Here is a 24,443-nt window from a genome sequence, read left to right on the forward strand (position 1 = left end):
CTGAAGTTGGGGAATGCCTCTTCCTGAAACACCCACCTGCCCCTTCCTGCAGGGCTCCTTGTGTAACTGAAGGGCTCTGTGTGCTGGGGCCGGCCCAGAGGCTAGAGAACAGGGGCCCTGTTGTCTGTCCTGAACCTGCTGGCATCAGAGAGGCCAGGGAGACAATGGCAGTCACGCACTGTCCAAGTGGGAAGGGCCTTCAGTGATAAGGCCCAGCATCCCGGAGGCCACGTAACAGCAGTGATGATGACGTCACCCACAGAGGACGTTGTTTGAGCACCTTCCATGTGCTGGGAGCCCTTCTCTCTCATTTCATCCTCACCACAGCTGTCCAAGGTGGGGACATGATTCTCTCCATTTATAGAGAAGGAAACTGAGGCCCACAGAGGGGAAGCCACATCCCAGGGTCAACCAGCCATTGAGGGGCCAGGCCAGAACTCCGAGTCTGCCTCCAGAGTCATGCTGTTCAGAGCCCTCGACCCCCGACACCGCCAAGATCAACACAACATGCATCCCCCGCCAGCGAGGTTGTCCCACCATACGTGGTCTTGAGGCCAACATGGAGGGCACCACAGGCTTTCTTATTCCTGAAGCCCAGGGAGGTGGCCGAGACCCCGGACATTATCCACATGTGGTCTGATGTGGCCCACACAGAGCTCAGACATGGCCCCGACTAGCTCAGAGGGGTCTGAATGACCCAGATGTGGCTTGGATGTCCAGTCCCCAAGGCTGCTGGGGCAAAAAGACTCCTGAGTTGGGACAAGGATGCACTCCACACTACAGGAGTCACAGGCAAGTGTTTATTTTTCACAGAGAGGGGCAGTCTACAGAGTTGGCTCCCACACTCCCACTGGGACCCAGCCCACCCTGGATGGCCACCGCCCAAGTCTTCACCGGGAGAGAGGAGAGCGGTCCGGGGTTCTACGAGGAGGCCGGGGTGACCACGAGGGCGTCCTGGAATCGGAGGAGAGAAGTCAAATGGGGATTTTCCCTCCTTCCTTGTGGTTTATGCCCGTTGGTCTTCCACAAGGTGACCGCCGGCACTGGGGGTCATGATCCTGAACTCCCGCACACAGAACTCTGGGAAGGGTCAGAGGAGCAGGGTCTGCGTGTGAGCAGTGACGCTCTGCCCGGGTCGGGCCACAGGCAGAGCACCTGCACGCAGAGAGCGGGATTGTGCAGGGCTGTTGTCCCCAAGCCCGGCTGACCCCCAAACTCCTCGAGAAGTTGTATAGAATGCAGACTCCTGGGGGTCCCCTGGGACCCAGCAGGTAAAATGTTGACAACGGTCTGCCTCTTTTTTTTTTTGAAACTGAGTGTTATACAAGGAACTTAATCTATTAGATTTCCCCCAACGTTTTATTATAATTTCCAAACATACAGTACAGCTGAAAGAATTTGCAGTGAACACTTGCATACCCACCGCCTAGATTCCGTTAACTTTTTAAACCACGCTTGCCTTATCTTCTGTCTATCCATTTATTCAGCCCTTTGACTCAATTTTAAAATATCATATTATAAAACTATAGAAAGGAAATCAATATGCTGATAGCCCAAAACAAATGAAGAGAGCAAAACAGGAAATTTGGAAACAGATCCAAAGAGTGAAATGATACCTTCCCAACACAAACTGCACGTGATGGATTTTGTTACGCAAGTTGATTTTAAAACGAGGAAAGTTGCGAAATGCCCCCCAAGGAGAGCTACAAGAAATGAACCAAGCTCCAGCCATCCAGTTTTGTGGACGCCACTTGTCCATCCAACAGGAATCCAGTGCAGTACAAGTCTGAGATAAACTGCTTACGTTATAATGGGACTATTGTAATGTCGTCCATTAGTGCATGACCTGTGTTTTCGGACATCTGCTGGGTCTTATGGATGAGGAAACTGGGCTCAGAGAGGCCAAAGGACCAGCCTGAAGTCCATGGCTAGAGAGAGGCAAGGCTGGGATTTGAACCAGCCCTCTGGTCCCTGAATCTAGACTCTCGGCCTCTGTACCATCCATAGTACCGTTCTCATTATTCTCCATCACAGCCAGCTGAATGGTGGACACGGTTTTTGAGGTGGGCAGCTGATAATATGTCAAATATTAATTTGCCTTTGAAGCCATTTAACAAAGCTTCCTACCCTCCTGCCAAATGCAATCCCATTGGGGGCATTTTTGAGACTTCCTTTCCTCTGTGGATTTCTCCAGAACTAAACAGCTCAGGGATTCAGTGGTACCAATCCACAGCTTTGGGAAAATCAGGAGTAATGAGAGTTAAAGGTTTGGTCCCAAGTCCTCCTTGGCCTTGGGTTGGACACCTTGACCATGGAAGGGTGGCAGTCACCCGTGGATTTTCGTACTTGTTGATGAATACAAACTCCAAGAGGGCTGGGGTTTGGTCTGTTTTGTTCGCTGCTGTGATCAGTGCCTGGCACACAGTAGGTGCTTAGCAACTGCCTGCTGGCTGGCTGACTGAGATGGCCCATCTCACCGTCATTGGTTCTTGCAGAGGTTGGGGCTCAAAGCAGGGGGTTCTCAGGACAGGTGCTGGGTGCCAGTCCGACTCTGCCACCTACTGGGAGTGTGACCTTGGAGATGGACTTGCCATCCTTGAGCCCCGGTTTGCCCGTCTGTAAAATGGGGATTGTAACGGGATCCACCGCATAGGGCGGGTGTGAAGACTGTGTGAGATGCTGCCTATACCTGAATGCCTGGTACAAAGTTACGGGCTGTTAATATTATTCATGATAATACTCAGGGGTTGGGGTGATGCTGCTACAGCTCCCCTCCCAGCAGCTGCCACGGAGAGTCATTTGCTCAGCAAGCATTTATTGAGCATCTACTGCATGCCAGGCCTTACTGAATGAATGAACAAATGAATGAATGAATGACAGGTAGGGTGGAAACAGCTGGAGGTGTATTTACCCCAGGCTAGGACAGTCGCACCCTTACACTTCCAGATGAGGAAGTGAGGCCCTGAGAGGAGAAAGGGACTTGCCCAAGGTCCCCCAGGAGTGATCAGTGGGGCGAGGATTGGAACACAGGCCCCACCTCCCAGCCCAGGGCTCTCCCAGCAACTCTGCCCTCCCTGGGGCAGGACATGGCTCTACTCACATTGGTCAGAGAACATGAGGCTGCCTCGAATCCCAAGGCCTTCACCATTGACACTGGGATCCCAGAACTTAATTTGCCTGAAATAACAAATGTGGTCAGACACTGGTGGCCGGCGGTGGCATTGGGCAGCCGCGGGCAGGCTCACAGTTCCGAGAGGAGGCTTGGGACCTGGCACGCCTGATTCAGACCATGCCTTCTGCCTCTGCTCACACATTCTCTGGCCCCAGCATCCCTCAGCCTCATCTCCCCACCCTTTGCCTCCAGCACTGGCTTCTGGCTGACTCCTCACATCCTCTCACGCTTCTGCTCCAGAGACATCAGGAGCTCCCATTATCCACAGCAGAGGGATCTATATTTTGACATCTCCAACTCAAATCAAATAAAGAAATGAAAAAGGCAGGGTTGGCCTAGGTTCCAAGTTCTCCCCATCCCCATGACTGGGGGCTTGATGAGAGTAATCCCACCTTTTCTCTTGGCTTCCACCCTAGTGACACAGATAACAATGCCAACGTCAGCTGTGGCTAAGAAACATTGAGCACCGACTGTCTGGCACCCCTTTTTGCTCCCTGCAAAATCATCTTCTTTATGCCTCTGAGGAAGGTACTCTTATTTCTCATTTTACAGATGGAGCAAGTGAGGCTCAGGATGACAAAGCAGCTTGTCTAAGGCCAGGCAGCCAGCAGGAGGGGCGTCAGGACTTGAACCCAGGCCTGCCTGAGGCACATGGAGTGTGCCCTGGTTGGCTGTTGACACTCTGTCTTTTCCTACTGTTGGCCTGTGAGGCCAGGCATCGCCTGGTGCATCGTGGCATGCCTGGGCTCCGCCACGAGTAAAGGAGTGGGGCTGGGGAGTTGGGGATGGGAGAGGTCATTTCCAGCTGGATGACTGGGAAGGCTTCCTGGAGGAGACGGGATTTGAACCAGGCTCTGAGGCTGGACAGAAATGAATGCAAGGGGCCCCACATGGAGAGGAGGGCAGCAGAAGGAAAGCATTGCCCGTGAAGCCCTGGGGAGCATGTGGTGGGACAGTAAAGGACGCACCGTTTTCATTCGGCAGCAGGGCGGAGGTGAGCATCTCAGTGGTGATGTCTTTCAGAAGTTCAGGCTGTGAGAGAAAGAACACCATCACCCTGACTGAATCTGGAGTCTTCCCAGCCATTCCATCTCGAGGGCAGCCAGGGAGATGCTGGGACCCAGGTCCCCTGCTGGTCAGAGCTGCGAGGGCTCCCAGGGGACTGGAGAGGCTGGGGGTGGCACAAACTCAGCAGGCCCTGGGCCTGGGGGTGGGGGATTAGGGCAAATTAGAGAGATGCCCCCACTGTCCCACACTCAGGGGCTCCATGGCTCTGCTCTGTTCTGTTCCACTGCTCTGTTAGGCACTCAGTGAATGCCTGAGCCAGGAGGCTGGACTTTTTGGCTGATAATGGGGAAGCCAGCAAGCCCATCACGGGGCTGCCTGTGGGGGCCTCGTTCAAAGCAGGTCCTGAGCAATATATCTTTTTGAAATGGCCCATCCTGGGCTATCCTCCGTGTCTCCAGGGACCATCTGTTAATACTCACGTTGAACAGGCCAATGCCGGAGTTCATCAGGTGGATTCGATCGGTGCTGCAACAGAAGATGCCTGTGAGAATGGCCCCTCAGAGTCCATTCGTTTATTCAGTCCACAACTATGATTTGGGCACCTACTGCCCCAGGCACAGTGCAGGCTCTGGAAATATGGCCGTGGACCAAATAAAATCCTTGCCTCATGGAGCTTACATTGTAGTGGGGTGGCAGGGCAGAGAGAGGAAACAAATAGTGGCTAAAAGAGCAGAAAAATCACCCCCGGGAGTGAGGACCAAGGTGAATTGGGGAGCTCAGGCTTCTTCTAAGGGGGCACCTTGTTCCCAGCTCAACTATTTGCTGCCAGGTAGGAATGCAGGCCCACGGGGCTAGATATTCTGATCTTTATAAGTTGACAACTAGCTTATATTTAAAAAAACCTAACCCTATGCGGGCTGATCAAAACATATCTGAGGGCTCGACTGGTCTCAGGAGGCTCCAGTTCGCAGCCCCTGAACTCCCTCTGGGGCGGCAGGGGGACAGTGGGGCAGGGGAGAAGGTGGGCAGGCAGCTGGAGCCCTGCGCTGCTGGCCTGGGCTCCATGGGGCCTCAGTGTCCGGGCATGACTGTAGCTGCCTCTGTCTTGGAGGCATCCACAATGGGTGCCCAAGTCCAAGAAGATGGTGCTGGGCAGGCCGTTCGCATGGTCGGGGTCGGCCTGCCCCATGGCTGCTGCAAGGCCGCCTCCCTTTCCTTCCCTTTCTCTCATTCAGTGCCCAACAGCGGGACAGTCCAGGAGGGGCGGCCTCCCTGCGCATCCTGGAGCAACTTTCCCTGGAGGCCCACAAGCCAGAGGCTCGAAGCACTGGGCATTTAAAGAACCCGATGGTCATGAGGCGAGACTCGTTCTCATCCCCAGAATCTTCATAATGATTCACCTGTTTACCTGATTTGATTAAGGTTGAGCATAAGTCGGTCACCTTTGGTGTAAAACCACGCTTCCGAGCTGGCTTCCTGCAACAAGAAAAGCCCAGGCCCCTTTCTTTTAAGAATATGCTGCAAGAGTGGGGTGTGGGGTTCTGTAAGGAGGCTCTGGGGTCAAGTTGACACGTCTGAATCTCAGCTACTGGCTCTGTGCCCTTGGGAAAGGGCTGGACCTCTCTGGGCCTCACTCTCCTCATCTGTTAAATGGGACAGTACCTCCACCCTCTCCCCATTGACAGATGACCGCATAGGACTGTTGTGAGGAACGAGGATGAAGATGATGATGACAGCAGGCAATATGCATGGAGCCCTCACTGTGTGTCGGGCATGGTTTTAAGAGCTTTATATGGTCATCTCCTTTGATCCTCACAACCTATGCAGTGGCTCCTATTATTACCCCATTGTAGAGGTGGGGAAACTGAGGGACAAAGATCAGTAAGCCTCTAGTAAATGTTAACCATTATTATCATGGGAAAGGTCAGAAGCTAAGCCAGGTCTCAAATGCGGGTGCCAAAGATAGACATCAACTTGGCCTGGGGCTGCGGTGAGCCTGAGGGCAGAGAGCCAGGCTCCAGCTCCAGGCCAGCTGCATGCAGAGAACAAGCTTGTTGTGCAGGCAGCCCTGGGTGGCCTTTTGAAAAGAGCCTGCCGTTGGCCACAGAAGGGCCAGGTCACCAGGGAGTGGGGCTGGCCCGGCAGTCCATTCCCACTGCTGGTCCGGCGATAGGAGTATCCTTCAAAGCAGGAAGCCAGGGCATCAAGCATCCTGTAGTCTTGGTGAGTGGCACCCCTGAAATTGTGTGTGGACAACCTGCACAGCTGTACATGGTAACCCTGCTGTAAGGAGAGTGTCAACATGAGCCTCCTTCTGCCCACCAGGTGCCACCCAGACTCCTTGGTTAGGCACAGTTCTGGCACCCAGCCATGAACCCTGCCTCGTCTCTCTCTACCCTGCGCTCTCAGTAGTGGATACAGTGGGTGCCCCGCTCAGACCCCCTCCATAGGATGGGGCATCCATTGCTCAGCTGCTGAGTGCTGCTGCTAACAGCTCACTGCTGTCCCTTCCCTGGAGAGCGGCCCTCACTACATGGAGCTGCCCTTCTGGGAGGTCAAGTTCCTCCTACCCTGGGGCCGTTGGTGGCCAATGACTGACTCAGAAGGTGGGTACACAAGGCCCGGCTAATAAGTCACAGAGTCAGAGTCGGGCCCCCAAAGCTCCTGATTCTTGGTTGAGAGCTCCCCCACTCCCTCTCTGCTGGGTGACAAGAGAGGTGGAAACATTTATCAAAGCAAGAGGGCTGGACAGGAGCAGTGGACAGGAGGCTCCCCAGGATGCTCCCGACGTCTCAGACGACTGAACTCACGATGCCCAGGGTGAAGAAGGGGCGGCGGACTTCACTGGTGGCAAACACTTCCAGCACAATCAACTGGGCCACCTTGGCTCTGCCCTGGTCCAGAAGGAGCTCTGGGGTCTCCTGAGTTACGATCTTCACGATCTGTGTGGGTCCAAGCTGATCTGCAGCCTGGAAGGACATCACACCACCTGCGGCCTCCCACATGCCTCACCGTGGCTCACAGGCCCTGGGGGGCCCGACCTGCACCCACCTTCCTGGCCTTCCTGCTACTTCTCTGCTCTCCAGCCAGACTGTCCTTCTCTCAGATCCTGGAAGGGATTGTTGCTGCCCTCTCTGTCTGGAATACCCTTCCCTCCAGGGAGGCCCTCTCTAGTCTTCCAGACTGTGTCAGGCGCCCCAGTAACGCTCTCATAACCCATAGAAGCTGCCCTGTTTTCACCACACTTGCAACCGAACTATTATCTGTCTGATTATTTGATTCGAGTCAGACTGTTCTGTTAGACTGAAATCTCCGTGAGGACAGGGACTTAGTCTGTCAAAGTCACCAGTACTGGAAGGAAGGAGGGTGGACCTACACATATTTTATTCCCCAGAGGCCAGTGGACAGACCCCAGCAAACACCCATCAAGCTGCAGATGGGAACAGACCTACCGTTTCACTGATCACCTTCATGCTCGACTTTAGCCGGAGGGCCAGCTCAGGAAGCTGAGGATGAGAGGAGACCAGAGCAGGTCAGCGGGCAGAGAGGCGAGACACACCTCCAGCAGACCCACTGCTGGGAGCCCTGGAAAAGCTGGGTGGGCCTGGTAGTCCAGGCCACCTGTCTGTCACTGGTGGAAAACAGCCCTGTGTCAGCTGCTGTGGGGCATGGGGTCCCCGCTGGCCTGGAATTTCACTGTGGGTTGGTGGTGGTTGGGGTCTGTGGGAAGCTCCCTGCTCGCAGAGGACATAGAGAAGTGACCGAGTTCTTACTGTGGTCATGAAGGTGGTTGTTGGTGACCACTCCTCCTGTCTCACCATCCCAGCCCCCTACCCTGAGTTCTAATCCTCAAGAGCTTGGTCACCTGTTGTCTGTCAATTGACCTGAAGTCCTGATGCCCTCACATAACTTTGGGCCAACCCTTCCCTCTCTGTGCCTCAGTTTCCTCATCAGTCACCCTGGAGGAGTGGCACACTCTGGTTGACATGAGGTACTGCTTGCTGAGCTGTGTTGATAAGGATTCTAAGGCTGTGCTGGCATCTAGGTTCCGTGGAAAGGAGGGCCCTGATCGATTAGTGATGTCTGCCGTGGGCCCCATAGTGAAGGGCAGGGGCACAACTGCCACGTCTGGACCACTCAGTATCTGACGCCTTTGGCTTGACAGGACTGTTCTTGGTAGAGAAAGCAGGTGTATCAGGTTCCAGGGGGCAGAACTGGGACTGGGGATGGATGTCCCCAAGGGAAATTTTCAGCTTTAGATGTCTATGTCAGAGGCAAGGTCTGTTAGAGGAGGGGGTGAGCTCTCCATTACTGGAGGTGTTTAAACTGAGCCTGACAGGGGATTCCTGCTCAGGGGCTTAGGGGGTTCCTGTGCCCTGACTGATTCAGGATATTCCCATGATACAGCAGAGGTGGCCCCATCCTCTGTCCATGCTGAGGCTTACCACATAGTCCAACAGGACCATGAGTTCTTCTGGAGGGACCAAGGTAGCGACTGCAGCATTCACCACATCTTGCCTTATGGTGAGGCTGAAAGGTTCACCTTCCAGGGTGGGCATGGTCAGGGAGACTGCAGACTCATTGAACCACTTGGTCACTTTTCCCTGTGAGTCCAACAACTTGGCCTAAGGAGACACAGAGCAGAGAGTTGGCTGGGAACTTTAACTCCACAACTTACCCAGTAACAACCTAGAAGGAAAAGACACCATTCAGTCTGTTTCCCTTTTTGCATTTGCTGCCAGGAAGCTTAGCCTGGAATTCAACGCCTTGCCATAGGTGATGAGTTATCTCAGGTGCCAATCAACATCTACTCCACCTGACCCCTCAGATAACCTCTGACTTTTTCAAGCCTAGATGTCTTATTTGGCATTTAGATTTCAATTTAGATACCGGACAAACCCTTTGGATGAAGGGAAAACTCAAACTTGCAACAAAATGGATGGAAGTGTTTGATGCTGCAGTTTTCCAAGGGGTCCACGGAAGCTTGTCTGGGATTCTCGCTGCCCAGGTTGGCCTGGTCCCTCAGGGAGGCCAGCTCCAGTGAGGGTGCAGCCCCACAGTTTGCAGGGAGCTGAGTTACCAGGCTCCCGTGCAGTCTCATTTCATCCTCTCCTTGGTCACTATTATTATCTACATTTTACAGATGAGGAAACTGAGGCTCAGAAAGGTGACGAAAGTTGCCCAAAGCCACACAGCCAGGGAGCTGTGGAGCTGGGAGAGAACTTAGGTCTGCGTGATCCACAATGTCTTGAGTGATCTGTCTCGATCCTGGGCTCTTGGTTCAAGGTGACCAGATATTTGGGGATTGGCAGGGGCTCGCCCAGGAGAAAGACCAAGAGCCCAGAGCACACACTCCGGCCCCTGCCTGGGAAAATCAGGGTGGCGGACAGATCATTGGGGTCGAGATCTGTGTGTGGCCCTTGGATTCTACCTGCTGGCTTCCTCCGTCAGAATGGTTTACACGGCACACGTTCAGCCTGTGAGATTTTCTAAATCAGCCTGTGTGTCCTTACTGTGAGTGGCGTTTTTGCCCCTGAAACAGACCCATGGCGCCTGACCCTTGGTGGTCAGAGAAGGGCACTGAGTTCCCCACTTTACCCTCGAGGTCCCATGACACGCACCTGCAGGTGGAGCTGGATGACATCATGCTTGATGGCAGGAGACAGAAGGTCAAACTGCAAGTGGCCAGAGCTGAGGGAAACGGGCACTGCTCGGGACAGGAGAAAGTTCCATTAGGGCGGAGGGCAGTATCAGACAGGGCTGTTTGGGGGCTGCTTTCGACTGGGCTGCATCATTGCCCCGGGCGTGGGGGGTAAGTAGGGAGACGCAGGGGGAATGATGACACCGATGATGATCACGATGACATTCATGGAGCAGATGCAGAGCGCCAGATACCGGGCTGAAGCTCTACACGTGTTAGCTTGTAACCCTCACAGTAACCTCAGGAGGTGGGTCTCATCATTACCCCCATTTCACAGATACGGAAACCGAGGCTCAGGAAAGTGAAATGACTTGCTCCACGTCACACTGTGAAAGGATCTTAACCTCGTCAGTCCTACGCCAAAGTCCTGGTTTGGAACAAAACAGACCTGTTGCTTATAACTCTCTGCCTCCCCCATCAGACTGATTTGCACCCCTACCCGGGCGGGGTCTGGGTCTGTCCATCACATCCCTTGCGGTGGCCTTGGCATTCCCTCCTCAGGCTCCAGGTGGCGGCAGCATCTCATCTGCCCTGCTGTTCTGCGGGAAACCCGGAGGTCCGCTGAGGGGCCCATGGCCCCCAACACCTCCTCTCCCTCCCCAGACCTCCAGCCCTGCCCCTGGGGGACAGAGGAGCCAGATAGACTTCCGTTTGACCCCAGTGGCCTTGGCTAGTCTCTTCTCGCCCCTGAAACTGTTTCCTCACCTTACAATGGGGGTAAAATAATAAAACCCGCCTCAGGTTGTGCAGGACTGGTGCCCAGTAAAGCGGCTCAGATCGGAATGACACCAGACTTGGAACTTGAAGAGTTGAGTTTAAGCTTTCTCCTGTCACTAATTTCCTCTGTGAACCTGGACAAATGACTTAATTTCTCTGAGCCTCCATTTCCTTCTCTGTGAAGTGGGTCGTGATCACGAGCTCATGGAGCTGTCTGCAGAGTCAGCCAGTGTCCATGAAATACCCAGCCCAGCGGGGCTCCGCGGGGGCTCCATGCATATCGATTCCGTCTCCTCTCCCCCTCCTCTCCGTCGCCCTTTACAAGAGCTTCTTCAGATCCCAAGAGGAGACGGTAGAATTGTCTTCTTCCCACCAATTCTCTCTGAGGAGTCTGAGCGCGGCAGAATTCCGAGGTGGGGGCAGAAGCCTGCGTCGTCCCATCTCTGCTACTCTTGGGGAGGGAGAAGTGACCTCCTTCCTGAGCACACATCTTGTCTCCTCCCTGGTTCCTTCTTCTCTAACAGGTTACAGTGGTGGCTGTATCATTCACTCATTCACTCATTCATTCATTCATCCACTCAGCACACACTTGTAAGCACTTCTCCATGCCCGGCAGAGCACCTGCTGTGTGCCTGGAACTTTCCCGTAATCTTTTCATCCTCGCTAACAATCTTGTGAGGTAGAGAGTTTAGGCCCATTTTATGGATGAGGGAACTGAGGATAAGGAAGTGGAGCTGGCTTTCCCAAAGTCACGGACTGCGTCGATGGCAGAGTTTGCATTTGAGCTTGGGTTCAGCTGCTGCCCCCGCTGGCTCACATAAAAACCTGCACATAGTAGGCGCTCATGAAGCCACAATTGTGAATTCCCGTCTGCTCCTCCAACCTGCTGCTCAGGCCTGCCTGGGGAGGCCCGCCCTGGGCAGAGGCAGGGCCGGGGGGCCGGCTCAGCAGCAATGTAAAAGAGACGGGAGAGAGTGGTGCACTCACCCCTCACCAGGCGCAGGAGGTCCTCATGCATGTCCTCAAAGGCTGCCTCGATCACGGGACACAGCTGCAACAGCACAAACGCAGGGCCTCCATCAGCGAGGGGCCAGAACACAGCCCCACAGTGACCCGTGCCCAGCCCACCAGGCCTGAGTCCCGCCATTGTGCCCATGGCCAGCCAAGTTTTCATCCTTGGGGTTGAGGAGTCAGTGGTTCATCCCCCAGAGCCATCCCTGCTGCTCAGAGCCCACCCTGGCCCCCAGTGTCACCTGGGACTTTTTGCAATGGTTTGTCCCTTGCCCTATGTCCAGGGTGTGCCCGGCTCGCCAGCTGCCCTTGACATCAGACTCCTTGTCTTGTTCATGAGATCCCATGTTTTCCGTGAGAGGAAAATGGAGAATTCATTCCTTCATTCACTTACTCATTCAACAAATCGTTGCTGAGTTCTTTCTGCATGTTAGACTCTAGCACAGAGGCCAGCAAGACACACCCGGCCAGACTCACGGACTATCTCTTTGTGCCCATTGAGGGTTTCGAGCCCCAACACGTCCCTTTGCCCACTGAACTCTTCTCCCCTCAAAACTGCCAGCGGTTCTCAACAGGGGAGGGTTTTGCTCCCCAAGAGACATTTGGAAGTTTCTGGAGACAGAACTAAAAGTTGTCACAACTGGAGGGAGAGGGTGTGTTACTGGCATCTGGTGGGGAGAGGCCAGGGATGCTGCTAAACATCCCACAACGCACAGGACAGCACCCTCCCACAAAGAATTATCTCGCCCAAATGTCAGCAGTGCCGAGGGTGAGAAACGCTGGCCTAACCTAACTCTGGTCGCACCTGTTCTGCTTAAGGAGGGGCTTGCACATTTGACTCACTTGCCCTTGGGGCCCAAAGGCCTCGTCCTCTGGTCTAGGCAGCCCATTTTCCAGGGCAGTGCTCTGAGACTTTGTCATTTTGTCTTGGGTACAATTTCCCTAGTGGAAGAACTTCTGGAAGAACTTACTGTCAAGAAAGGACAATGCCCTTTGAGAAATGTTAACTTTTTCTCTGAAAACCCGTTCCCTGCTCCAGGCTGCTCTGCCACCCAGAACCCAGGGAGGGTGGAGGAGTTGGGCTCAGAGGCTCCCAGCATCCACTGCTGAGGGACCGTCTGTTCCCCGTGGGAAAGTTGTCCCTGGCCATCTCAGCACCTTCTCCCACAATTCCCCGCCCCTCACTTGCACCAGTGGGTCTCAACTCTCCTACACATTAGGATCTCCAGGGAGCTAGAATCCTGCGGGACACTAGGGCCTCACCCAGACCACTTACACAGGCGTCTCTGGGGTATAGCCCAGATATCTGTGTTTTTAAAAGCCTTCCCAGGAGGTTCTGATGTGCACCTGGAGTTGGGACCCACATAATTGCACTGAAAGGGGCTTCAGCATTTTCTAGATGGGCTCCTGCCAGATTTAAACATGGGGCGCCTGTTCCCTTCATGCCAGATGAAATATTCATATGACCGTCATATCAAATCCAGTGAATCATGCCGGGAAACCATGATCATTAACGGAATGCCAGTTTTCTCATGCTGTTCAATATATTTGGCTTTTCACCCTTGAAAACAGATATTAGGCAAAGAACATTTTATAATCCCAAGTTCTTGCCATCTTTTCTAGTAGGAAATACATTTTTAGCTATTAAAGTATGATGCCAGTTAAACTATAATTTTGCTGGAGGCTGGGAAAAAATTTCCTGCTGGGCCCTACTTTAAGAATCTCCCACCGTTAAATAGAAAAAGTGATTTGTTAAAAGGAAAAATACCTCACATAACAGAAGTCCAATTTTACAAAGTTATTTACTTTCAGATTCCTTTATGAAGGCTCTCTAGAATGGCTTAGTAACATATTAAACATGCTACAGTTATGACAATATTATGACTATCATACAATGACATAGAAACTAGACATAACTTAAGGAATACCCAATAGTATTGATCCCAAGTGCAGCCACGTAAAAGTCTGCGTGCTTGTGGATGGGGATTGGAAGGCAAAATGCAAAAGGGAAAACAGCAGCCAAGTTACAGTGGAAGAATTCCACGTACTTTCCCCCCAAAGTTGTTTTAGTTATCACATTGTCTTTTCAATTCAAAATAGTCTTAGCGTAATAAACTTATCAATTATCTGAGGAGGTGTTTTGAACCCCAGGATGCCCACTGCTGTGACTGCATCTTGGAATTTACAGTGGGACTCAATGGTCAAAGTGGGTGAATCCAACTTAAAGAGTTTTAGTTCACCTGTGACATATAAGGGCCATGTGAAGTGAGACTGACTTGTGTTTACTGACTCAGAAAAATAAACCCAGAAGGACCTGGTGGGCAACAGACCCCTGAAGACCACAGATTGGTGTGAGACACTGACTGGTATTCTCGAGCCAGCTTGTACCAGTTTGCAAGGAACAATGGCTACATTTGGGGGAATTTCTGAGCTGTGTGCTAAATCCAGACATTACTAAAAATTAAATTATGTAAACTTACAACTAAATTAATTATGCTAAAAGTAGAGTTAATGAAAACTCAAAACTCATTCGTTCCTAATTTTTGTTACATTTTCCTATTATCTATTGCTCTTGAGGATATTTATGTCTATCGCATCTGTATGGTAGAAATACCATAAAGCAGCGTGCTGCTACGCACTTCTTCCCAACTCTGCTCAATGGCATCATGCTAGTAGCTTGAACTGGCCGTGGAGGTTTATACCAGAGAAATCCTCAAATGCTACAATCAGGGCTCTCTGCCCTCCAGAGTCAGCTGTTAACAATTTGTCAGCACATCACTGATCAAGGTCTCCTGGTCGACTTCTGGCAGCTCCGTTAGCTCGACCTCAATGATCCATTGCTGAAAGAATGATCCAGGCGCAGAAGTCCCCCCTCCAGGAGACACAGGTCCCTAAGCACCAGCTTGCAGTTCCACCCCAGCCCCGCGGGGGGAGCAATCTTTGCGGGCCAGAGGGGCCCTGACTCCACTCACCTGGCTTTTCACCAGCGTGGGCAGGGTTGGCAGCAGGAAGCTCATGACCTTGTCGGCTAAGGAGTTGACCAGGAAGGAGAAGCTTCCGGAGGGGAGAAGGGGAGAGAGATTAGGAAGGGTCAGAGATGGTCACCTCTCCCCCGTTTCACAGAAGGGGAGACAGAGTCCAGGGCAGGAAGGAACCTGCCCAAGGTCACACAACCTGTCAGAGACGGGCTGGGAGTAGAGTCTACACCCTGGGCCAGGTGTAGACGGTGGCAGCGTTCTCAGGGAGCAGGGGCTGGGCGATGTCTCTAGAAGTTTGTGCCGCACACTGGGATGCTGGCAGCGGTGTTCTCCCCATGCTCCTGCTAAGGGGGGGGGGGGGGGTGGGAAGCACCTGCCGTGTGCCCCACCTGTGCTGAGTGCTTCACGGCTGTGGCCTGATCTGATCCTCTGCCTCTGCTCTGGACGGGGAGGCACAGGGGGGCGGCTTGCCCAGCGTCAACCAGACAGGACATGAAGGAGATGCGTCTGCCTGACCCCTAGGCATGTTTTTTCCCATGGCCCCACCCAAGCTGGCCTGCGGTGCTTTGAGGGGCCCTAGGAAGCCAGCGCCTCTCCATGTTTAAATGTTTGCCCCACTTCCCCGCATGATGCCTGAAGTCCCACCATTATGACTTTCATCCTTGATGTCTTGAACTTTCTTTGGCATCACACATTCCCTGGAAGGAGCCCCAGATCAAGAGTCGGGAGGCCCTTTCTTTCTCCGGTGTTCTCCATCTGTAAAATGGGTATGGCCACCACCTGGCTTCCCTCCCAGGCGTGGAGGGAGCCCGGCGGGAGGTGCCGGCACTCACCGACGGAGCAGGCTGAGGCGCAGGCTCCCCTGACTGTTGGAGCAGTTGCGGAGGACGAGAGTGCCGCCCCTCTCGCTGGTCTCCACTCGGATGATGGCCTGGGCCTCCGTCTCCATGTGCATCTCCACAATACTCTTGACCAGGGGCCTGGGGGTGGAGGTGCCCGATGCCGTGAGCACCATCCCAGCGCCAGGCTGGAGCAAAGCTGGTGTCCATCTCTGTCTTCCGGCTCTCTCACCGCCCTTCTCAAGCTCCTTTGCTGGGTTCTCCTCATCTCCCCAATTTTTTTTTATCCCAGGCTCAGTTTGTGATTCCTCTCCTGGTTTAAATCCTCTGCATTTTCCAACAGATTCCAAACTTATACCCTACTCCTTACTCAGGCGTCTCAAATTTGACGTGTACAAAACGGAACTATGATCCTTCCCAAACTTCTCCTCTCACGGCCTTCCCCATCTCGGTAGCTGGCCACTCCGTCCCGCCAGCTCCACAGGCAAAAGCCTTGGAGTCAGCCTTGGCTCCCCAGTCTTTCTCTCTCTCCCCCCTCATTCAATCATCTTGAATCCTGTTGTCTTTACCTACCTCCAAACCAGAATCTGACCACTTCTCACCACCTTCCTGCCCCCAAACCCTGGGCCGACCTGTCACTGTCTCCCCCTGAATTATTGTGGATTCTTTAAAAATGTTACATCACATCATGTCTTTCCTCTGCTGAAAACCCTCCATGGCTCCCATCCTATTTGGTAAAACCACTCCTCACCTCGGCCCCCAAGGCCCTGTGAGATTTGGCCCTGGCTGCCTGCTGGCCTCACCTCCCACCTCTCTCCCCCTCCCCCCTGCTTTGCCATTCTTTGAAAAATACAAGCTCATTCTTGCCTCAAGGCCTTTGCACTTGCTCTTCCCTCTGCTTGGAACTCTCTTTTCCAGATACCTCCATGGAGGAAAGGGAGGAATGAGTGGATGAACCTACCAGGCCGACTGTGCCTGACCGAGGGGACACTCACGTGTTGAATCCAGCTACCATGTCCAGAGGTACCTTGACCACCAGCTCCTGGCCATCGGCTGAAGGTTGTATCTGCAGCTGGAGGATGTTGGCTGAGGTGACTTTCAGCCTGGATGGGATGCAGAGAGATGAGATTCACGCCTCACGCTCAATCATCACCCCCAAACCTGCTCTCCTCCATCTTTCCTGTCTGCCTGGTGCCCAGTCAGCAGCTGGACCCAAGTCCTGTCCACTGACTCTTCCCCAGCATGGTCTTTCCATCCCTCCCCTCCACTCCTGCTCACAGCACCCCTTGGCTCCCTCCACTCCACTTAGGAGAGGAATCCCTGCTCCTTGGGCTGACCTGTAAGACCCTCTGGGATCTGGCCCTGCTGACCTCTCAGTCCTCACCTTGGGGTTTGAGCTCCAGCCATCTGACCAACTCTCCCCCTCTCCCTTTGCCCAGGCTGGTCCCTCTGCCTGGAGCGCCATTGTCTTCTTGTCTCCTGGTGAGCATGGAGTCATTGGCTCACCTGTGACCTCCATCCACTAGGAAGTGTCACCTTATCCCTTCACCCTCCCACCCCAGGCGACCCTCATCTGGGGTCCACCATTAGGGTTCCTGTGTCAGTCTCTAATGGTTTGTTAACTCCTCTGGGAGCTTCTCAGGGAGGGACTTCGTTGCTCCGTTCCTCACGGTCAGGCACAGGGCTGACACTAGTTGATGCTTGTGGACTGATCGATTGAGCAGGCAAAGCGTGTCCTGGGCAGGGGTGTGGGGAAGGAGCCAGCTCCCAACGTGGTTCCGCTCCACCTACCAGATGATATACTTCATGAGGAAGGTCACCAGGCTGCCTAGAATGGGGTTGCCCCCGGCCGGCTTCTCCCGCATGGTGCTGAGCAGCGGCAGCCGCCAGAGGATGTCGACAGCATCGTGGTCCTTCAGCTTCTGTGTCAGCTCTGGAGGCAGAGCCCAGGGATTAGGGCCCAGCAGGTGGGGCAGGAAGGATGGCTTGGCAGGGGCTCAGGCTGGGAGGGGGCATCACTCAGGGCTACTCAGACTTGGGCAGAAGGCGAGGGTATGGATGGCTCCATCCTGACCATCCCCACTGTGTACCTGTGGCCTCTAGGATGATGGCCCAGATGGGTCATTTTCACGTGAGGACTGAGGCTGGGGCACTGGGGGGACCGTTCATGCCCCTGAGCATTGTGAGCATCGGGCGGGCTCATTGGCCAGTACACCCGGGACACGGACCTGCATCCCTCCCACCTGCCAGCGGCAAACACTTCCGGAGTCAAGAGGTGGAGGATCCATGAAGCCCTTTTGGGGACCGTTTTGCCACCAAAACACGCTTGCTAACAATATTCTGCATCCACATCCTATGGGCCCGTTGGCCAAAGAGCCTCAGGTGCTGAGCAGAGAGAGGTCGAAATAAGAGCCCTGGGGTCTGATCCCTTCGGGGCTTTTCCCCTGGCAGCCAGACCCCATTTGGCTTGTGCGCAAAGCAGGTCAGAAGCCTGGAGAGGTGATGCTCCGAAACAGCCTTCAGCCACTGACTGATGGGAACTGGTCATAAACACCCAGCTCTCCGAGCTCTCTGGCAGGATGACTCAGATGTGTGTGCCCCGCTGTGCCCAGAGTCCCTGTGTGTTTTTACCTCTCAGCAACAAAGCCACACTTTTTGCCTGCCTCGTGACAATGACACTGGGCCCTGTCAATAGTCCTCCTTGGCCAGCTGGCACAGTGTTAAGCTGTGTCACTAGAGGCTCTGGAAGGACAGGAAGGAGGAAGGAGCTTGCCCTCCTGGCCCTGGGTGCTCCTGTCCCCAGGCTGCTGTGGTGTCACTGCCCAGGGCTGCGTGCTCTGCAGCTCTCCTGAGGGCAGCTTGTGACTCCTGCGGGCACCCAGCTCCTCCAGGCAGCTTCACAGAGCCGGCTTCCCAGGGAGCCGACGGCAGCCCCTTTCCTCGGGGCAGCTTCCCAGAGAAGCCGGTCAGCGCCCTGGTAGGCAGTTTGCCCGCTAGCCTCAGCCCGCCCCCTGTGGGCCAGCTCTGACCTGGGACGGCTCAGGACGTTTCTCCACCAGCCAGTGGGCTTCAACCACACTCTCCCCCTGAGGCTGGGGAGGGTTCTGCCCTCCAGCTTTCTTCTGTCCTTGGATTAGACCCCATCCCCCATCCCTAGGGTATCCTTTGGACCCTTTTTTCCTTCTCAGCCAATTCCCCATTACTCCATCCCCTGCTCATAATTCTTTGTACAAACTTATCTGTTGGGCTTACTGTGTGGGTCCTGCCTCCTGACGACCCCAACTCACTCATCGCCCAGACTTCCAGCTCCCAGTGGCACGTGGCTTGCTCTCACCTGCCTTGCTTCCCACTCTCCTGCAGGGTTTCCTGGAGTCACTTCCTAAGCCACCCCCTTGTCCACAGCTCCTCAACGCAGATTCTGCTGCTGGGGAAACCTAACCCATGGCTGCTCATCTCCAGGCTCCTTCTGGCTGAAGTTCCCTGTGCTTGTGATTCGCAGCATGGGCCCAGGGCACCCCTGCCTCTCTGCTCCCGGTCCCTGCTCAGGGATCCCTCCTCTGGGGGCAGCGCCTGTGTGGCCCTACAGGACCGGGCCCTGCCCCTGCCCATCCAGCCCAGGCCTGGCCCACTGCATGCAGAGGGCTGGTCTCTGAGTGCTTTACATGGACCTCCAGGGCCGACTGATTGTCATCCTCCTGGGGGACAACGTTCTGGAGCAGAGGTTCTCAGCTGAGGCGATTCCATGCCCTAGGAGACATTTGACAACCTCTGGAGACATTTCTGGTGCTCACAACTGGGCAAAGAATGGTGCTAAACATCCTAGAAGGCACAGGACAGCCCCCGCCCACTGCAGAGCTATTTGACCCACAGGGTCAGAACCGCTGGGGTCAAGAAGCCCAGCCTTAGAGTTCACAAAAGCTTTTGTCACTTCCTATCCTATTGGACGATCCCAACAACCAGTGATGCAGCCCCTCTTATTTGTTTCCAGAGGAGGAAACCGAGGTTCGGGGAGTTGCCCAGGGCCACAGAGCTGGAGGGCGGCAGAGCTGCGCCTGAGCTGCAGGCCATCAGAGTCCTAGCTGAGGGTCTGCGCTCCGGGACTGCTTGCACACTGGGTCCCCCTCTGAGGGGGTGTGCTGGCGGTGGGCTTAGAGGACAGCAGTAGGGGGACAGCTGCACCGTCGCACGCAGCACCACACATCCCTTCTGCAGGCCACGGAAGCTCACAGTGGCTGGGTTTGGAATCATGGAATTTAAGAAGGGATCTTGGAATTGTGGACTCTTGAGACCATAGACACCCCCAACCTTTATAACTCATCCACTCGAGTCTCACTGTGGACCTGGGAACCCAGCTGTGCCTTGCATACCCCCAGTGATGGGGAACTCCCTCCTTCCTTTGGAGGGCTGCTCCACCTGCCCCTTGCCTTATGGTGCTGAGGACTGGGTGACCAAGACTTACTTCCTTCAATGACTTCTGGGCTGAGGCTGAGAACCGCAGCAGGGCTGAGGGTGGCTCGGACCAAGGTGGCTGCCAGCAAACCACAGAGGGCGAAGGTCCATGGACTGGCCATCTTCCTGGGGTCAGTAGTAGCAGGTGGCAGGCATCAGAACCTGGGGTGAGCACAGCGGGCCCTGTTGGACAGCACAGAGGCCAAGGGCAGGCCCACCACGCCTGGTGACGTGGGGCACGGAGTCCAGGAGAGGCTGTCTGTTGAAATGGTTAGGAGAATGGGCTCTGGAGCCCAACTCTTTGGGTCTGTGTCCTGCCTCTGCTGCCAGGTGCTCTTTGTGTGGCCTTAGACAATCAGCTTAACCTCTCTGTGCCTCAGTTTTCTCATCTGGCAAGTGGGCATAATGAAGTAGTGCCCTTCGTCATGGCGTTTGGACGTAAACCCTTCCTGGCCCAACCTCGGCCAACCTCACCTCCTGCTTATTCCCCTCTTGCTCTCTGAAGTCCCCGTCATTCCGACCTGCCTGAGGTTTCCAGAACACACCTGTTCCCTCCTGTGTCTGTGCCTTTGTCCCTGCTCTTCCTGCTTCCTGTAATGCTTTTCCCCTTCCTTATCTGCCTGCTGAACTCCTATTCGCCCTCAGGACTCTGCCCATGTGTCCCTTCTCTGAAAGCTCTCCCTCTCCTTCCGCCTGAGACCCTGGACGGCACTTGGAGAGATGTTGCCCTGGGCCGGGGGTGTGCCCAGGACAGGAAGTTTGGTGGCAGGAGGGAAATGAGAATTCAGGTGTAGGACGGCTGTTTGCTTAATCTGCAATCCTAAGAGGGCTGAAGAGGGAGCAGGCGGCTGTCTGGAGGCAGGGAGAGAAAGGTAGAGAGAGGGAGAGGCCTGGGCATCTCCTGGGAAGGGAGCTGGGCTGTTCTGGCCCCTGGCTGCTCTGTCCCCTCCACGGGGCGGAGCGGCAGCAACTGCAACCTGGTCCTGAGCTTCCAGCTTGCGCCCTGGCTCTGCCTCCAAGCCCCCATGGGAGCTCTGCCCTCTGTGGACTGTCCTGCTTGGGGGAGGGAAGATGCTGACTTGCTTGGCTCCCACGTGGTTCTTGTTGCTAAAGACGACGTGGTGTCCCGATGACACATGTCTCCGTGAGCTGGAGCAGTGGGGGCCCTGTGAGACACCTGCATAATGACTCCACAGTGGCCTCCTGACCAGGCCTTGAACTCCAGAAGGGCGGGTGGGTCCACTTGCCCCCACTGTGTCGCCAGCTCCCGGCATGGGGCCTGGTACACAGTGGATGTTTAATAAACGAATGGTTGCTGAATGACTGAACGGCCTCAGGAGCCCTGAAAAAGGGGGATCTGAGTCTGCTACATGGGGGAGGTCTGGGTCGTGGGGACCCTGTCAAGTCACAGAACCCCCATCCCTGAGTGTCAGGAGGCCTGAGGGTGCAGGAGAAACATCGTGGGCCTGGGAGTCAGACAGACTCGAGTGGAGGCCTCTACCACTTGCTGTGTGATCTCAGACAAGTAACTTACTCTCTCTGAGTCTCAGTTTCTCAGCTTTAAAATAAGGAGTAGTAATAACACTTACATCACAGGGCTGTTCGAGGATTAAGTGAGACAGTCCGTTTGTGGCCCAGCGATCCACAAGCGCTCAATGACTATCAGCTGGTATTACAATTACGGTAGCTCTTACTGCTGATGCTGGGCCAGAAGGAACCACCTTGCAGTCAAAGCTGGAGAAAGAACTGACACCCGGCACTCGGCTCTTTTGTCCTGGGAGCCCCCGCCCCCACTCCATAGTCTTTTTCTTTCAAGCACCATGACCCTCTTTTCCCTCCGTTACCTTCACCCACCACTCTGTCCTCTGCTCAGAGGTGCTCAGGGAACCAGGAGGACAGTGGCGTTCCCTCCTGTGGGAAGGCATCTCCTCCCCGAGTCCAAGCACCGTGCACACACCCACCACATGGGACCTCACCTCCTGGCCTTTGCTTATGCTGTTCCCTATGCATGGGATGCCTTTCTCTCTTCCTTTGTCCAGCCAACTCTTACTCAGCTTATCAATCGATATGTCACTTCCTCCAGGAAACCTCCCCTGACTGCCCTTCACCACCATGACCCTGGGCTTTCCTTGAGCACAGCATGTGCCACATTGGCCCACATGGGGAGTTCCTCCAGGGCCACGACTGTCTGATGCTTGTCCCCAGAGTCACCCGAGCACAGGTCTGGCGCAGGGCAGTTGGCGAGTGCAGAGTGGGATCTTGTCATCGAGATGAGGTCAGAGAAAGACTCAACTGGTCCGAGTCCTCCATTACCACCCTTTGGTCTTGTGGGCGAGGGAGCTGGGCACCTCCCTACCCGCCGGCTCTGACCCTCAAGAGGGTCGTAGTGGACCCAGGGACCTCACCCTGGGGCCAAGCCTCCCTCCTGCCCCTGACGGGACCCCAGCAGGTGTCTCCAGCCCAGAACCTCCCTGGAGACTAGGCCTCAGCCCCTTCCCCGCGCTTTCACCTGGACACGCTAGAGTCCTTGGCTGCTCCTCTCCCACCTGGACAGCGGGTCTGGAAGTCGTCTTATGTCCTGCACACGCTGACCGGGCAGCCACCCTCTGCACTTGGGCCGAGGTCTCCAAGGTAAATATTTGTGGCTTCCAGTGAACCACAGCCCTGTCCGGAGGCAGCCTTGGGGCTCCAGCTTCCTGAGGTTGGAGAAAGGAGGGTCTGGCTGACTTGAGAGGTGGGTGGGGTATAGGGCATGTGTCAGGGCAGCTGGACCAGGTACGGTGAGGCCTGTACAAGGGGCTCCCTGCCTTCTGGACAGTCACTCCCAAGGGGACAACGATGAGAACAGTAGCAGTGACGATGCGTTAACGCCTAGGATGTGGCAGGTGCTACCCCAGGCTTTACATCAGTCCTGTCGGTGGAGCCTCATTCTCACCAGGGTCAGCGCTGTTATCCCAGGTTTGCGGGAGGAACTAGCCTCACACAGTCAGCCAGCGGCAGAGCCAGGATTCAAACAAGACCTCTGACTTCAAAACCCATCTAGGGGTGACTCCACAGCTTGCTGGACACAGGGGGCTTCTGGGGACAGACTGGGTTCAAGTCCTTGCTCCACCATGTCCATGCTGTGTGACTTGGGGCACATTCCCTAACCTCTCTGAGTCTCAGTTTTTCATCTGTGAAATGGGAATGATGGTTGCACCTACCTCCCGTGGTGCTGAGAGGAACATGGTGGATATGGCTTAGAGCATGGGTCTTGGCACAAAGTAAGTACTGGAAAACGTGAGCAGTTGTTGCTGTTACTGCATATAATAGGACAAGCCTTTGTTGAGAGGTTATCATCATAGGTTAGTCCAAATGATTAACTTGGGGGAAGGCAAGAATTGCCTGCCCACCCCTTATTCCTAAATACATCCAAGGACTTAGGAATGCACATCTCTAGGAATTAATTCACTGAAGAGAATAGGTTTGAATCCCATTTTTGCCACTTCTTTGCTGTGTAACTGTGGGCAAGATAATTCACCTCTCTGGGCCTTCAGTGTCCTCAGCTGTAAAATGGGGATAATAGTGCCCCCCAGCCCCAGGCTGCTGAGGTGCTCACAGCACTTAGCACAAGCTTTTCTTCATTCATTCGGCAGCGACTAGCACCTGCTTTGCCTTTCCTGCATCTTCAGGAATCCCGGTGATGATTTGTGGAGTGGATGAATAAGGAGGCAGGACCGTGATTAAGGGGGCAAATGAACAGCCCTGCAGGGGCCCTGTCACCCACTGCCCGGTGCAGGACTGGGCTCACTTAATCCGCACCCTCCCCAGAGGTTGGTCTGCAGCCCTGGGTTTACTGAGGGCACCTGAGGCTCAGAGAGGTGAGTGACTTGCTCCAGGTCCTGCAGCCAGGTGTGCCAGAGCTGGACTTGAGCCCACCTGTCTAGTCCTGACCACGTGCCCTTTACCACCACGCTGTCCTTCCCCTGCGACTCTGGGTTACTGTTGACGGTGGGATCCAAATGTGGCCTTTCGGCACAGTCTGGGGAATCGTCCTTGTAGCCCCACTCAGTTTAGAAGCCAGGACTGTGGTTCAGACCTGGGAGGGCCACTGCTGAATCCTGTCTCCATGTGCAGGGGGACAAGTGGGGGCGGTGAGTGCCACGAGGCCACACAGTGTGTGGCGGGGCCCTGGCTGGTCTCTCCTTTCTGGAGTTGTCAAGGGACTAAGGCAAGAGCATCTGCCACTCTGCCGCGTTTGTGAATGCGCCAAAGGCCCGGAACACCGACAGGTGAGATGCTTCAGGGGGCCAGGGAGGCCTCCAGGAGGGACCCTGCCAGTCCTCTGGGCACCTCTCCAGAGAGACGAACGTCCCCTCCTGGGCTCTCCAGCTGGCCGCGCCTGCCACCCGTGGACAATGCCTCTCTGTACGATGCCTCCGCCCAGCGCCAGGGCCTGGACCCGCATCAGCTCCTGCTTCCTCCCTCTCGGCCCCGGCACACTCGCCAGGGCAGCAAGCATGACTGCGCCTCTGTGGCCCAGCAGGCCGTGGAGCCGTGTCTCACGGGAGCCCTGCCCTCAATGCCGC

At 54.9% G+C, this 24,443-nt stretch overlaps 1 protein-coding gene across 1 annotated transcript in view; it reads right to left on the reverse strand.

Annotated features, from left to right (window-relative positions):
- Window positions 1–787: 787 nt before the first annotated feature.
- Window positions 788–24,443, reverse strand: part of LOC106833747 (BPI fold-containing family B member 1) — a 39,997-nt gene continuing 16,341 nt past the window's right edge. Inside the window, exons 2-16 of the mRNA XM_044748437.2 lie at window positions 19,886–20,037; window positions 17,218–17,359; window positions 16,422–16,529; window positions 15,421–15,567; window positions 14,582–14,663; window positions 11,586–11,649; window positions 9,802–9,887; window positions 8,626–8,805; window positions 7,633–7,686; window positions 6,991–7,149; window positions 5,589–5,656; window positions 4,660–4,705; window positions 4,141–4,204; window positions 3,101–3,177; window positions 788–954 (exon numbers count right to left, since the gene is read on the reverse strand). Coding sequence (XP_044604372.1) covers window positions 922–954; window positions 3,101–3,177; window positions 4,141–4,204; window positions 4,660–4,705; window positions 5,589–5,656; window positions 6,991–7,149; window positions 7,633–7,686; window positions 8,626–8,805; window positions 9,802–9,887; window positions 11,586–11,649; window positions 14,582–14,663; window positions 15,421–15,567; window positions 16,422–16,529; window positions 17,218–17,359; window positions 19,886–19,997 — 1,422 coding nt within the window. The 5' untranslated portion in view covers window positions 19,998–20,037 and the 3' untranslated portion in view covers window positions 788–921. The remainder of the gene's footprint in view (window positions 955–3,100; window positions 3,178–4,140; window positions 4,205–4,659; window positions 4,706–5,588; window positions 5,657–6,990; window positions 7,150–7,632; window positions 7,687–8,625; window positions 8,806–9,801; window positions 9,888–11,585; window positions 11,650–14,581; window positions 14,664–15,420; window positions 15,568–16,421; window positions 16,530–17,217; window positions 17,360–19,885; window positions 20,038–24,443) is intronic.

Source organism: Equus asinus, chromosome 15 (genome assembly GCF_041296235.1).
Source record: "Equus asinus isolate D_3611 breed Donkey chromosome 15, EquAss-T2T_v2, whole genome shotgun sequence".
Taxonomy (NCBI): Eukaryota; Metazoa; Chordata; class Mammalia; order Perissodactyla; family Equidae; genus Equus; species Equus asinus.